Source organism: Talpa occidentalis, unplaced genomic scaffold, assembly GCF_014898055.3.
Source record: "Talpa occidentalis isolate TD23 unplaced genomic scaffold, MPIMG_talOcc4v2.1 talOcc4.2, whole genome shotgun sequence".
NCBI lineage: Eukaryota > Metazoa > Chordata > Mammalia > Eulipotyphla > Talpidae > Talpa > Talpa occidentalis.
In genome coordinates this window covers 137267095-137283843 of record NW_023602073.1, presented here as the reverse complement: position 1 = coordinate 137283843, position 16749 = coordinate 137267095, and the positions used below count along the sequence as shown (strand labels likewise).

The following is a 16749-nucleotide window of genomic DNA, read 5'->3' as shown; positions in this document are numbered from 1 at the left end:
CTAGCAGCCACCCATTTTAGACCACTAGTTTTGAGTCTGGATAGAATTTAGTTGGTCAAGAAAAGACATAATCTACTTTCTTGACAGTAAAGTTGAAAAACTCACCTCCTTGCTTAATCTCTCCAGTTGGGTTTGGTAGTCAACTAGCTTTGTCTGCACCCAGCTTTTGATTCCAGCAATAGGACAACTTTGAAGGTTAGCTTCTATGTCTTTCATGTCTTTCAGAGATGATTCCATTGTTTCTATTTCATTAACAAATGTCTGAACATAAAAAATAGACCCATGTTGAGTTAATTCCTGTATTAGAGGATGCCATAATTACAGTTGGCCTGATGTATCCCTGCAAGTATTATAAGTATGGAGTCAGGACTTTTAACTACTTAAGAAGTACTGTGTCTTAGGAAATTCATTTCACCTGGGTTCTTCATCGAGCCATCTGCCAAATTAGATTGGAAATACTTGACTCTCAGCAGGGAACAGTACTTTTAATTAATTTAGAGAAGCCTAATGATTTCACCAAATAGAAACTGCATGGAGTATTACTGGCAGATTTCATCTGTTAAATATGTTTTCCGTAAAGCCTCACCGTATGGCACGATAAAGAACAATATGCAATCGGTGATAATGACACTAAGATTGTCATTTTCAAATAAACTAGCAGGCCCTAATGCACTAAAATTGCTCTTGTTCCCTTTATCCAAAAAATCTATAACCGTGGCCAAAAATAAAAATAGGAATACTATAATCTGTCATTCTTTTATTAACTATCAAGTCAAGAAAAGGCTTATGATGAAAGATACTTTAGCTAGGCCTATTGTCATGTCATAGTCTTACAATTTTAATAACAGCAGCAAATAATAAGATGATGAAGAAAATGCTATTTATTATAGCAGTTCCCTAGATCAGCAGAACTCACAGAGCACTGGTCGAGCTGCCTCTGCAGCCCTTGCGTGTCTCCACGAACAGCCTGCTCCTTCATTAAGAAGTCTTTCACGCCATCCATCCACTTCTCAATGACTTTCGAATCAGCCTAAATTGAACACAATAACAAAGGGGGATATTACTCAGTGACATTCAACCTACTCTATCTCAAGATCTATTGCTATTGAGAAAAAAGACAACTTTTCAAAAGCTTGATAGCATCATTTTCATTTATTTTATTTCTTTTTTAAAAATTGCCAACTCTGATATTATGATTTTCTTTATTCTTGACTATGACAGTTTAGTGGCCATTCTAAATAACTCAAAACACTATCCAGGAAAATTGCTTTTCTGGGTATAATCAGCTAAAAAACTTTTATTCTCATATAATGTAAAACAAATTTTCTCCTAAAGGCAGCTACTCAAACCTGGAATAAATAAAGAGCATCATGGAAAGAATACAACAGATTGTTCTTAGTTCTGCTGTTGAATGCCTTGTTATCCGAGAAACCAGTACTTTCTTTTACCCATCTTCTACTAAATTGAATCCAGTTACTATTGATGGTGCTGGGGGTTCAAAATCAAATGAAAGGAAACAATTTGCAAAGACAAAGATATTTCTGAGAGGCAGTATATTGGAATTGGGCCGTAAAGGAGGAAAAAGATCCAAATGAGTTCCAGTTCTAGAGTAAAGTGATGGACATGGCTTGACGAGACCTTCCCTTCTATCTTTGACTGACCAGTCTGATTTGTTCATTTCCCTCGTATTGAGCTAAATGTTCCCATGTACCTTCTTCGATTCTCTGCTTCTCATTCATCCCTAGGAATGGAGATAAATTTACTCTCCTGTTCAGGAAAGCTCTTTGGATTTGAAAGCAGCCACTGTATCTTCCCCTATCCTTATTGGTTAAGCATTCCCAATTCTTATAGCCATATTTCTAGGACATGATAGCCAAGGCGTGTTGCACTTCCCATTCTAATCAACATGATCAAGAAACTACCTCAATTTTTTAATGTCCAGAACCAATTATTTTTTTGAAGTTGGAATGAATGACAAAAATAAATTCTAACTGGTATTTCCCATATGGATATTACATACATGAAACACTAGCTAAAATTAAGTTTTCTTTTTTAACAATAGGTTTTTCTTTTCTTTTGTTTTTTGTTTATAATATTCATGTTATGGTTAACCAGATTATTAATATTGCCATCGCTCCTTCAAAATTTTATTTCTCCTACCTCATATTCTTTAATTGACTTCTATAATAATTTCAGTTCTTGATATTTATATATATTAAATGTTGCCTTATTATGTTAACTAAAATTAGCTGACAATACAACCAAAGGAAGCCAACACAGATTTGAATTTTCAGTTTTCCCCATTAGTACTGGTTAATTCCTCCCAGCTTGCTCTTCTCCACAAAGCTGAGAGGCAAGAATAGTTTATCTTTTGGAGTTTTTTAATTCACTTTCGGAATTTTTCCAGGTGAAAAAAAAATGCCAATGACAGTGTCTACCCAAGCATTTCCCCAGAAGGACACTATGACATTCATGAATCAACAAACTTTCAACTTAGTTTTTAAACTATGGGAAGCTACAGTGTATTAGCACCTAGCTAGCTTTCCATCTCCTTTATATATATATATATATATATATATATATATATATATATATATATAAAATAATTTCTTCATGTTCCTTGAAGTTGGTTTTTTTTTTTTTTTTAAAGATTGATTTATTTATTTATTTATACAAGCACTGGATACAGTTAGAAGCGTGAAGGGTGAGAGAATTCACCAGAGCCAGAGTAGGGAGCAGAACAGCCAGACTGACAAAGTACACTGCTGAGGGGAGCAGCGGGCGGCAGGAGAGGTCTGTGCGCCGTGTGGGACCCTCGCCCAGTGGCCGGGGATCGAACCAGCGCTGCAGAAGCTGCGGGCAGCTTCGCAACTGCGCCACTGGGGAGGCCCTCCATTTCCTTCTTATGAGGTCATGGAGTTTCTCAAATACTTTACTGAAATCAAGACTTGCCCCAAATGACAGTTTGTGAGTATTATGTGAGCAGTAGGTGAATGCACATGAAAGGTACAACTCAATAAATCTACTTATCTAATAATCTAGTATTCTTCCTCCAAAAAGTAAATAAAAGAAAGCAGCACTTAAATGAGTCTCATCAACGCTTATTTGTGGTCTTCCTGTTGATTCCTTGTGACCCCCACATTCTTTCCTAAGACAAGTAATATCTCTGGTTGGTCATTTATTTACAGCTTTGCTAGGAACTGATAGCAAGTTTACTCTTCTAGCGTTTAGAAAATAATCCTTCCCTTTAATCAATAAATTCATCCATCTCCATTTTTCTTGAATTTCTCATAAACTGCATAATGTTATCATGGGTAAAAATCCCATGATTAGTGAAATGAAGATTTAGGCATCTGGAAGATCTGTGGAGTTTTTTCCACTTGACTCCTAACGCTAAATGAAAGGAAGCTTGAGCATACAGAGAGAGTTCATGAAGGACGTTTATTCACCATTCATTTAATGCATCGACACTCTCTGTACTTACCGTTCATCTCCATTATGAACTCAAGAACTTAAGAATTCAAGGCAGCATTACCGTTGTGTAACTGGGAAATTCATTAAATCTAGTTTTGAATAGGAAAACTGAGAATCTTTTAGGACAAGGAATTTTGAAATTTATATAGAAGCATTATATTCAAAGGAGATTTAATGAAAATCAGTCTTGACTAAAGCAAGCAGTCTCAACAATCCCAATTGTTGGCATAAAATGGGAAGTTTTAGGACATCTGTCCCTTTCCTTCCTCCTTTTCCCCTCTCTGATGGGCACAGACTCAGGTGAGACTCCACAGTAGGAGTGGCCAGGGTGAATACATGTCTGCATAAGCTTCTGTTTACTGTCTTTAATTGCTGCCAACATTAATGTTTGCTCTAGCCTGTAACTCTTTCAAAGTAATTGCTTAAAAGTAATTGAAAGAGCTGCTGCTTGGGATACATCTGAATAGACCTGGCTGAATAAAGCTCAGTAGAAGGAAATGAAGATAATGAGGAAAGAGCCCAACTTTGGAAGAGCTGAGTAGCAGCAGGTTCCCAGGGCATCCCCAGCCTGTGGCCACACCGTGCAGGAAGGATTATTGAGCCACTAAGGTCAATACTAGTTGCCATCTGTGTGCAGCGAATTGCAGAACAGAGCTCTGCCTATCCTCTGGTATCTCCTCTTTCCCCAGAAGGAAAATATTGTCTCAATCCTCTTGTAGGAGATATGTACTGCCAAAATTCTGCTCACCTTTAAGTCAATTGTACAGCAAAGAGGTTACACTCAGCTGAGGCACTTCTGAGTTACTAATGTACAATAATGAACATTCAATTTTTTTTTTTCTCTGCCTCTATCCACCTGCAGATAAACAGGACAGATTGGATAATCTCTAATATTTATCTTCCTGGGGGCACCTCTGTTCTTTTAAAGCAATATAAAAAAGTACAAGTAAAGTTCTAAAATAAATGCCTCATCACGTCATGCCAAAACACACACACACCAGATACTTACTAAGCTAAGGCAACCATTTCTCATTCTTACTTATGCTCGCAAATTCTTAAGCAAATACAAAATGACCGATATAGTAGTTTGGAAAACAAATTATCAAATATTCTAGCTTGGAAGAATCAAAATTCTACATTTGGCCATCAGTGCTCAAAAGCAATGACATGTAAGCATTTGGGATGAGCAACACCTTACTCTGGGGTCACAGAAAAGGAATGTGAGGTCATTAACACTTTAACCTTAACCCTATCACACCCCATCCACCTACCCAGACCCTGAGCTAGGGATGGAGGTAATTTGAAGCTTGATTCTGGATGTAAAACAAAAAGATTCCAAGTTACACAACTATCTCCAGGTTTTGTTTACAGCTAAATTCTTGGCATTTTCTTTTGCTCTTCCCCCATCTGCTGGAATGTCCACTACTTCTTAAGCAGTGATTTCTAATGTAAGACATAGGCGAGAAGAAATGTGAAACCCAAATTAAAACAGTAATTAAAAGTAATAGGGTTTCTATTTCATTTGGTTTGATAATATTCATTAACCTCAAAACACTCTTTAAAAAGTATTTCCTCATTTAGCGGGGAAGACTAGGGATGACCTTGCTACTATATTTACTTATCTGAAACTCAGTTTTCTTAAAGCTATGATTTAGACTACACCAATATCTCATTTAGTAAAGTAAAATGCATTCTAAATGAGGGAAAAAAAAACCTTTATGAAATGATAATCTCAATTGTCTGTGACCCCGGAAGAGTTCAATCAGCCATACTGCATATTAGTCTTATAAAATATTTAACATTGTATTTGGAAAGCCCTGCAAGGCTTTCCAAGCCATTCCAAAGCCTACTGAGCTCCTGCAGGACCCCTTCTGTGCTGTGCATGAGGACATCTGTTCAGTGTGTGCCTTTAACCTGAAGAAGGACTGTGACTTAGGGGTATCCTGCCACCAAGGATCACCAGGCATTGCAATCTCAGAGATGCAACCTCACTAGAGAGGTGTAAGTGACAAGATATCTGGAGGTCCCTAAAGAACAATCACACACATCCCCTCACTTGCTGGATGCCATACTAGGGTCTCATGCCTTGGGGGAGGAGAGACACGCCAGTCTTGCAAAATAACAAAAACTGGCTTGAGGTAGGGTTGCTGTGAAGTGAAGAGACAGCAGGACCACAGAGAAGGGAATAATTATCTGAGTGTGGGAGTGGTGGTGAGCAAGGTGGAAGGCGGCTTGTAGAAGTTTATTCCTAAAGGTTGAGATAAGAAGAGGCTGCAAACTCCAAAGAAATAAGCAATTGTCCAGGGTTATCTTTGTTGTGACCAGCATAGTCTCCCCACCAGACTCAGCTTACAGAGGGTATGCAGTCAGGGTTTTTGATTAAAGGACAGGAATTAAGAGCAGACTATGTATGTACTTTGTCTTCGTGGCAAAGACAACCGGTCCAGAAGTGGAACTTCCTGGAGTCGGCATGGAAGATGAATTCAGAGGCAAGAGACTGGAAGTGGGAGTCAGATTTAAAGCTTAATGGGATTGTCAGGAGAGGAGATTACAGGAAGTTCTGAACACAGCAGGAAGGATTTAGGGGAAGGAAAGATCTAAAGGGGCAGGAGCAGTGGTGAAACAAAGATTTGTGTGGGCCTCGGGGATGAGTTTACAAGTTCCCAGTCTGATTGTACAACAGGCGATCTTGAGTAGCAAAATGAAATAATACAAAATATCTTGCAAGTCCTGAATGCAAAGATATTATTTCTGGGCACAAAATATCTATCAGCAGCCTCTTGGGATTTTATAATATTTACTCCCCATAATGCAAAAGAAAATCCTGTCAGTAAAACCAGTCATGAAAAAATTACCTTTGTCACATAATTTTAAGTATTTTGCTACCTGGAAGGAATGGGAGGACTTTCTGTGAGGTAGTTTTTAAAAACACTAACTGATAGTTCAATTCTTTAAACACAAGAGTTGAGGTCATTACTTTGGCATAGAATAGATTTTTCAAAAGAAGAATTTAAAAATGCATATGACTAAGACACTGTGAATCAGAATACATAGGACCAATCTCTACCCATAAAAAAGCCACTGGCTATGAAGACAAAGGAAATGTAGGCAAATGAGGAAGATACTATTTTTCTACAAATAACACAAAGCTAAAATTGGCACATAAATAACAAAATCATCCTACAAGTATTATAGGAAGGTAGTAAAAGAGAAAGCACATAAATATGAAAATATTTTCAGTTGAAATGTGTTTTGTCAGTGGAAAGCATTATTATATTGAGTAATTACCTACTATCTATTTACCTACTATCTATTTAAATATGCCTTATAGAGTTCTAATATCCTTTGTTTCTATCATTATGGACAATTTTCCTGAACTAGTGATATTCACAAGCTTTGTTTTTATCTTTGATTCTGTTAACCTCAAGCAAGGATTATTGTTAATATTAGTTGCCTCAAGGAAAGGAAATAGTATTAGGGATGAAAGGGAACTCTAAATTTTCCTTCTAATTACCTCTCTATTATTCAATTTCTTCACAATAAACAGACTTTATGTATTATTTATATGCTTAAAACTACATTTTAAAAATAAACAAATCAACCTCTTTGTTCCTAAGAAAAAATAATAAATTAACATTGAATCAAAAATCTACTGTCTTAAAATCATGACAAAGACAAGTAAAACTCAGAGGCCAAAAAATTATCCATCAGTGGTACATATACTGTGGAATACTACACAGTCATAAAAAAGATGAGATCTTGCCATTTGTAACAACATAGGTTGACCTTGAATAGATTGAGTTAAGTGAAATAACTCAGGAGAAAGACAAATAACATATGACTTCACTTATTTATGGAAGATACAGGAAGTAAAAAGGAAATGAACAACAATGGAAAAAAACACAAACTGGGCCTCCCTGGTGGCGCAAGGGGTTAAGCACCACACTATGAAGCAATCCTCAGCTTCTGCGGCACGAATTCAATCCCTGGTCAGCTAGGGAGAAATCCACATGGCACAGCAGACCTCTCCTGTCTCGCCAGCTGCTCCCCTCAGCAGTGTATTTCAGTCAGTCTGCCTGTTCTGCTCCCCACTCTGTCTCTGGTGAATCCTCTTACCCTCCCACGCCTCTGGCCTATATACCAGTTCTTGTATAAATAAAAATAAATCTTAAAAAAAATAATAACTGGACATATAAGTCTGCTACTGTTACAACAAATAAAAAAAATCTAAATATCTAGATACATGCCTGATGTGGGATATTTTAATAGAAACAAGTTTGGCATGCATCCTGCTGGCCACTTTAGGTACCTGGATATACTTCATTAGTAACCACAACCCACTAAAGCCTAAGGCTGGATTACCATAACCACAGGAATCTTTTTTATTATTTGGATAAATATTTATTTTCTTTAAATTCCATATTAAAATATTAGCACACATTCAGCTAACCCTAAAATATACCTTTAAGAGTCAAAAAAATTTAACCTTTGGGTTAATCTCTACCTATAAATTTCCCTAACTATATCTCAGATTTAAATTTGAAAACAAAGCAATGATATTTCTAAAAGGTGGGAAGTATTTATTTGCTAATTACTCATCCTCAGCACTGCTGATATTTTGAGCCAAGTAATTCTTTGGTTGTGGGGGCTGTGTATGAAGGATGTCTGTGTGCAGTCCCACCTTGACCCACCAGACAACAAAAGCACTCACCAATCCCCACCGCTGTGGGAACCAATAATATACCCAATCATTAAAAATGTCCTTTGGAGGAAAAAATCATCCCTGATCAAGAACAACTAATAATCCAAGCATTGGCTTGGACCATAACCAAAAATTTTAGAATCACCAGTAACAATAACTTTGGTCTTTATGGTTGGAAAGAATTACAACAGAAAACTGATAAGATCCACTCACAAAATTAAAGGAGTCAAAAATCCAAAACTACACATAATACACTTCAAAATTAACAAATTATTCTAGTGAGATTTCAGTGTAAAATTGTAGCTTGCACATAAAGAAAACAACCTCCTTCCAGTACTGCACCACACTCATCCTTCATTCTCCTACTGGTCATTCATTGAAACTGTCCATTGACTCCTGGTCAAAAAGCTTCCCTCCAGCTAAAGTGGTCACCAGACTTGAATCCATGTGCTGGATCTCTTCACACTGATCTGTAAAATCTCCAGTTCTTTCCTACCACATGTTCATGGCACTTTATTTTTAAAACATTGTTTTCATAATGTCATTACTTTCAAACTTTTCACTTTTTTAGCAATTTATTTTTTACATAACTTCTCTTGGGATCTAAATACAATTATGTGTGTGTGTGTGAGTATGTGCATGTGCGTGTGTGTACACAAAGGATGGATGGACAGACAGAAAGACAGGGATAAAGACAGAGAACTACACACACAAACATATATGTAATTTCTAAATCTAAATCTTTCATTACTAATCTCATTTTATTCAACGAAAACACTTATTGAGCGCCTTCTCTGTGCCAGACAATAGTCTAGAAGTATATCTTGGGATGCCAATGACCACTTAAGGAGGCACTGTGAGCTTGGAGAACCCCTAGGAAGAGAGTTCTTCATTCATTCTTCAAGCAGATATTTCCTATTCAAAAACAAGGTGATTTAGAAAAACCACTTCAACTTTGACACAGGCAAAATGTTAAAATTCTGATTGTCTTATCTGACATTGACTTTAACCACTTTCTTTTTTTATGTCCCCATATTAAATCTATGGAACTTTATCACTAGTTCATCTGTTCACATTTTCAAGAAGGATCATGCTTCTGCATGTTTGTGTCCTGTGAATTACTTTCTGTCCCAAATTGCTACTGTTTGTCAATGACCTACTTGAGATTTTCAACTCCAAACATATAAAACTTTATATAAACTGTTTCAAACACTCAGCTACCTGGGCAACCTCTACCACTCTAACCAAATCCCAGTCTGTATTTCCTGCAGGCTCTTCATCCTGAAACATTATTTTGACCATTTTTAAGCAATTTCTCTTATCATCAAGGTCCACATTACCTTTACCAAGCAGCTTTTATAAGACAAAAGGAAATAAATATGCTTTCCAACATATTAAACCTACAACTTTGGAAAACAAGTTATAAACCCCAGCTAAGGAAATAAAAAGTATGGAGCGAAAAGGAACGCAAATAATACTCAACATATATACACACTTGAGTCTTTCATGATAATTACTATTTTACACTGTAATAAACTGAAACTCCTAACAGTCTCAAATTTTTGACTTACCTCAAAAGTCCTGAGCCTGGGTGTAATTTCCTCAAGAAAATGCAAATCCTTGGAAACTCTGACACTTAGTTTGTTCCACTTTCCTTGAACATCATCAAATTCTTGCTTATACATTTTTTCTACATCTGGTGCAACATTTTTCCCCAAAGTCTTTGTTTCTTCTGCAAGTTTATATAATGTGGGTTTTTGATTCTCAAGAAACTCATCAAAGGCCTGAAAAAATTTTTAAATATTAAAATTACACACAATAATTTGTACAAATGTAATAATATGGAGTATAAGTGGTCAAATGTCACTTTTTAAAAACTTTTTATATGTTGGACATTTAGTAATGAATTTAATCTAGTATATTGATGTTGATATATAATGAGGCATACCTAAAACCTATATAATGTCATAATGCAATATTAATTCTATAAAAATTTCAGTAAAATGCATTTGATAGAAAGATGGGAAAAACTGATGAAAAAATAAGCACAATCAAAAAAGTAAAAGTTTTCTTTCTATCCTATGAAATAGCCATATATTCTAAGGTGAGAGAAGCATTTATATTCAACACAGGAAAAGAACACCTCAGTTCAACCTACAGTCTTCATTTTATTAAAGATGTTTTAATGGATTATTAACAGGCTGAAAATGTCAGGCTAATGGCAACAGAAGGAGAAAATATGCATTTATTCTATTTAAAAATAATAAATAACTTTGCTACATTCTGTGATATGAAGTACAGTAACTATAGTGACAAACCTTCAAATTAAAAAGAACTCGTTGATCAATTTTGACAAAAAATGACATTATTTTAAATTGCTGAAAAATATTTCAAAATATTTGAAATGAGTTATTAAAAATGACTCGACTACTAAAACCCAAATACATGTTACCTTTCTTTCTTGCAGGGCCTCCTCCACCTTTGCAAGATCATTCAAGACACTCAAAGATGTCTGAGCCTTATTTTCTGAATCATTTAGCAAATCCTTTAATGTTTTCAGTGTTTCCAAATGTGCACATCCAGGTTGGCTCTTCAGGTCTGTTTATTTAAAAGTATTTATTTTGAGAAAAACAATGTTATGAACCTGATATTATTATATATGCCATTTGTTCTATATAAAATAAGTGAATTCTTTTTTTTTTTTTTTAAGATTTATTTATTTATTTGTTTATTTATTTATACAAGCACTGGGTACACTCAGAAGAGTGGGAGGGTGAAAGAATTCACCAGAGCCAGAGTGGGGAGCTGAGCAGGCAGAAGGACCGAAGTACACTGCTGAGGGAAGCAGCGGGCAGCAGGAGAGGTCTGCGCGCCATGTGGGACCCTCCTTCGGTGGCTGGGGAGCAGCCGGGGATCGAACCGGCGCTGCAGAGGCTGCGGGCAGCTTCGCAACCCAGTGCTCAACCGCTGTGCCACCGGGGAGGCCCTAAAATAAGTGAATTCTAATATGAGTGACATCAAACTCCATAATCTAAATTTGAAATAGGTCTCTGTTAGCTATGGAAACAAATCTTTCCCCTGGCATTTCTGAGAGCCGGTGACTTCAATTCTGTGCATGCCGATGTTTGGAGTCATCCACTAATCCACTATCATTTTTCTTCATTTCATCTCGTCTCCCTGAAGGTGATACTACAATGTTCCCTTTGTCCCATAGAACCTATTTGTCCCTGATAAAGGAAACAAAGATCCTCTCAACCAGTCTTCCTCTAATCTCAAGCATGTGGACAAACTGTCATCTCTAAAGTAGCAGACAGGACACGGGAACACCACAGCTCTTCCAGACCACAGAGACAGCGACTGCAAGCCAGCTACAACATCTATCCGTCCCTGCCATCGATGTCACAAACAAACAACCCTTATGGAGGTAGGAAAGAGGCTCTTTTGAAGCAGAAAATGGTGAACAGAACTAGCAACAAAAGTTAAGAAATGAGCAGCATCAGTCACAATAACCAAAAGGTGGACACAACTCAAATTTCCATTGACACATGACTAGATTAGCAGAATGTGGAATATTTGTAGGGTGGAAACTAATTCAGCCCTAGAAAAAATACAAATAAAAGGAAATTCTGACACATGCTACCATATGGACACACTTTGGTGTGTTGTGCTAAGTGAAATAAGCCAATAACAAAACAAAAAAGAAAGAAAAGAGTATAATTCTACTGAAATCTGCTATTCTGCTATCTAGAATAGCCAAATTCAGAGAAGCAAAAATTAGAATGGTGGGTATCTGGGACTGGAATTTAGGGGGAAATGGAGAGATGCTGTTTAATGGGGACAGAGTTGCAACTTTATGCAATGAAAAAGTTCTGGAGATTGTACTACAGCGTGAATACATTCAACACAGCTGAACTCTATATTGAAAAGTGGTTAAAATGGTAAATGTTAGGTGAATTTCACCACAATTAAAAAAAATAATTTTTTAAAGTTTAAAGTTAAGAAACTAAATATTTTTAAAGTGCCTACTGATTTTCATCAAAACTGAAAGTATATTTTAGGACAGTAAATAGAAAAGTGGTACTTGCAAAACATTTCATACTTGATGAACAAAATATGGCGTCCAAATGTCTTTCCAGAAGAAAGGAAGCCTAACACATTTGCCTACGATGTACATGCAGAGATTCCCACAAGCCATTACACAATCTGTTTTTGCAGTAAGTAATGGTATGTTAAATATACAGCTTCTCAGCATGCATTACCAACAGCATTTCATAATACAATACAACTCCTGACTTACAAAATGGCTGAGGAAAATACACAACGTATGAAGGATAAGGTTTCAGATCCTTTCAGTGAACTTTCCAAAACTATGTGTATTCCAAAAGTAAAAACTCTAGTTTTTCAAGCATTGAAAGAGAAACAGAAGTTGTTTTAAAAGAAGATATTGCTAAATTTAAACAATTTTGAGTGAGCAAAATTAAGTGATCATTCATTTATGCCCTTCTAGTAATATTAGCTGACCTCCTTGAATGAAAGGGGAAAATAACACCCTTTAAAAAACTTTATAAAAATCATTCTACCCTGTTAACATGAGTTTAAATTAAGAGGAAGGTGTTTGCAAGTTTACACACATGTGTGAATCCAAGAAATGGCCTGAATATACTTCAACCACCGGACCAATGGCAGACACACAAGAAAACAGAGTTGGATTGTTGCAAAACAAGTAGCTGTACTAAATATTAGGAAGTAATTTTTAAATTAAGGCAAACCAAGATATTAAAATCACATCAGAAGAAAGTGAAGCTAGTAGGTTTACCATTCTCCAGCTGTTGCTGACAGTCCTCTAAATCCTGTTGCACAGCTTGGTAGTGTCCCAGAAAGCTATCAAAAGCCTGCTGTACAAAGTCAGGAGCAGAGGGCTGTGACTTCAGTGCTGAGCACCTTGCACGTAGTGTTTCAATTTTGGGCTGGAGGCTGAGGAGATTTGTCAATTCCCGCTGGGGAAGAGAAAATAGTCACAGAATTCACTGGTGATATGAACATCCTCACAGAAGGCTAATAAGAACAGAATTAGCCAATAGTTCATGCTACACCTAGCAGCTTCTTTAAATGCTGGGCTGGGCACAGAATTGATTCACGTTCCAGACGGCCGGCTCCTTACCTGACAGGAGTCCCGCGTGCTGGGCAAGGACTGTTGTGGAGAGCCTGCAAAGGGAGCCTGGTGGGCCCTCTCCTTTGCCCTGATGGTTTTCTCAAGCTCATCAAGTTGCCGAAAGTAGGCAGTGATATCTTCTTGTAGCTGGATCTTTCTTGCCACTTCTTCCAGCTGCTCAGAGACAGTCGTCCACTCTGTTAATATGTTCTCCAGAACACCTTTTATTTCTTCAGTAGGAAGGCCTTCTACACAGACATGAAGAATAAGCATGTACTTCATGTATTTTACAAAAACTAGTTTGGGGTTTGTTGTAGACATTCTGACATATTCAAAAGAATGAGACAATGTCACTTCTAATGACCACTCTCTAAGCCCCTCTTTAAGCAATCACAAAAAAATTATAATGATGCATTTAGAAATAACTATGTTTAATTCCTTGAACAAAGCAGGAGAGGGAGAGCTTGAAATTGCACATCAGGAGTGGTCTGGATGTGGCAAAGGCACAGCAGATGACAATCAACCACTGCTTTTCTATAGAATATGTTTCCATTCGTTGCATCCTGCTACTCTGCCAGCTTCGAGTCTAAGTCAAAGACTGTCTGGACTCATCTGGGTTCTGACATCAGAAGGTACATCCTCTGTCCTCAGATAAAGAGACAGCTGACTACAAAAAGTAGGAGGCAGCTCAATGTTTTGGTGACCAAACCAGAGTCCTGTGAATTGCAAAATGGATGACAAAAATCCCCAGTGCAGGGAGCACCCTGGCATGTGGGTGGAGGGACATCAAACCAGCATTCAGGCCATACCACCACTAAGTCTACCTGGCAGAGACCCACATATGCCCAAGTATCACTGCAAGGGGAGGACAGTCAAAAACACATTGGAACAAATGTGTCACATTTATTACTGATGTCCTATAAATTAATTTTATAGTGGGAACACACCAATTGTGGATTTTTTTTATATATGTTACATCCTCAGAACTTATTTCTCATATATAATTTTGTTTGTCTCATTTTTGAACAGTAGAAAATATTTATAGAAATAACAGTCTTATATGTACCCACATATAACTTTATATATTTATGTGTATACTGAAGTATTTATATATTATATAATACATTATATAATATAAAATGTATTATATATGATACAGGTATATATTTCATATATAATACACATTACATATACGTGTGTATATGTGTGTATATATATGTATATATCTGTATGCTTTTATATATATATATATATATATATATATATATATATATAAGCTTTACCATGGGCATTCCTCTAGCATAAAATACCATCAAATATTATAATATTAGTGAAAAATACCATTAAATCCTTTAAAATTACTAAGAGAAAATGCCATCTTTACTAAGAAAGTCATTTCTCAGAACTACTAAGAAAAAGCTATGAGCATTCTGGAAATGAATCTTTCTTTTCTGTGAGCAGCATACATTTTGAAATGATGGGCTTAACATCTTTATTATCAGAGGAAAGGTAAAATAAAGCAATCATGTTTTGTAAACATATGGGAAAATTCCAGGATAATGAGAACTTAAAAAATGGTATGTAAAACAAAAGGCCACTTATGAGTGACAGATTGTGTATTTTTAAATTTCTGCATCACACTGTACTCTAGGAAAATTAGCAATGCAAGCATGGCATCACATAATTTGAATATATCATCATGGCAGTTGCTGAAGTTCACTGCCCACCATCACGTAGATGATGGAGTACCAGACATGGGGTAAACATGCACACCACAGTCCAAGTTTAATTATCCCCTTTATGGGGTCATAAACAAAACAAATCACCATTTTCCTGACAAACTATCTGAGCAATGGCTGCACTTCTGCAGGGTCATTTCTATTGAAAATGGACAAGGAATAACAGCAGCCACTTCATTTTCATGCGAGGGTAATTGATGCCAAATGAGAGAGAAAATTAAGCTGATAAATAAAATGTTTGAGGTGGAAGATAACCAAACTACCTAGAAAACAGGTAAGACAGAGTTGGCTTTAGTACGCGGAAAACTGAAGAAAATTCTTCAATTGCTTTTTTAGTCACTGGCAAAAGTTCATGATCCATTTACTTTGCTCCTTCAATTCTCAAAATTTAAATTTCCTTCCTCTTGTGATATTATTGGGTTATCGGAAAAGTCATGACATCTTTTTTCTGCTTTTCAAGCAAAAATGCATCATGACTTTTCCCACAACCCAATACTAGTTGGATGGATGTCAAGAAATAACTAAAATGCAATTTGCTTACAAAAGGAAAATTATACACTGTCTTTTTAAGTAGTTGTTTTGCTCTCAAAGATCCAGGGTTATAACTTTTCTATTCCTACAGAATATCTAACTCTTAGATAAAGTCAGAATTGGTAGCCTAGCATCTACTTAATTATAAAGAAGGGGTGAAATATACATATTCCTACCCTTATTCTCACTGACATCACTTTTCAGTCAAACATTACTGGATCAAAGGAATGTTTACAAGCATGAGTCCATCATGAAATTCCACAGGCTCATATACTTTGCAGTCACAATGGGCTCACAAAGTTACTGCAATGCAGTCACAAAGTCACTCCATTCAAATGAGCCCCTTCTCTGTTACATTAGTTGACAAACCCCAGGAATAAGATAAGCTAAACCAAGAAAACCACACGTGGCATAGCATCTGTGAAAGTCAGATCAAACAGACTACTTCATTTTTAGAAACACTTTCATGCTATATGAGATATCACAACACTTAATTCAAATGCATTAGGCAGAAAAGTCCTATCAGACTTCACTGTGGCAGGATTTTTGAAGCAGTTTGAGGAAAACAATGACACAATTATTTGAACATGTTTTACTAAAGAATTTGGCACGCTTATCTAATGGAGTGGGATTCTTTATCTGCCTCCTTACCTTAACAAACTCTGGCCAAATCACATGCTGTAAAATAACTTCCTCCCCATTAATGATCCATTAATTACAATGTGATTTTTGTAATGGGGGGGTGAAATGGGAGCCAGAGAGAATCATCCAAATGTGCTTTCATTTCTGTCCAACATTTCTGAGTTTACAATAGCAATAGGATTAGTCAAATGCAGATAAGTAATATATAATACTGTAAATTGGAATAATGGATAAAAATGGACAAAAGTTGGGGTCATTTATAAAATCACTTTTATTCTCTCATTAACAAAAGGCAGGTACTCCCTCAAAAAAAATGAAAATATTAAACGCAGAACAAGTAGACCCTATTCAAATCTGTGTCCATCTTCCCTAGTTTCTCACCACACCCTAAAAATGTTAATAACATGCTTTTTAAAATAAACAGAATTTGAAATAACTAAAATACAATTAGAGTCCTGTCATGAATGCATCCCACTGCTACCAACATTCAAGAAAAATGGTAACGCAAA

The 16749-nt window shown here is 36.3% G+C and overlaps 1 protein-coding gene across 1 annotated transcript in view; it reads right to left on the bottom strand.

The window, feature by feature from the left end:
* UTRN (utrophin) overlaps window positions 1–16749 on the bottom strand; it is a 473527-nt gene that overhangs the window by 304811 nt on the left and 151967 nt on the right. Inside the window, exons 20-25 of the mRNA XM_054698162.1 lie at window positions 13338–13576; window positions 12993–13173; window positions 10629–10774; window positions 9748–9960; window positions 917–1030; window positions 106–261 (exon numbers count right to left, since the gene is read on the bottom strand). Of these exons, the coding sequence (XP_054554137.1) occupies window positions 106–261; window positions 917–1030; window positions 9748–9960; window positions 10629–10774; window positions 12993–13173; window positions 13338–13576 (1049 nt within the window). The remainder of the gene's footprint in view (window positions 1–105; window positions 262–916; window positions 1031–9747; window positions 9961–10628; window positions 10775–12992; window positions 13174–13337; window positions 13577–16749) is intronic.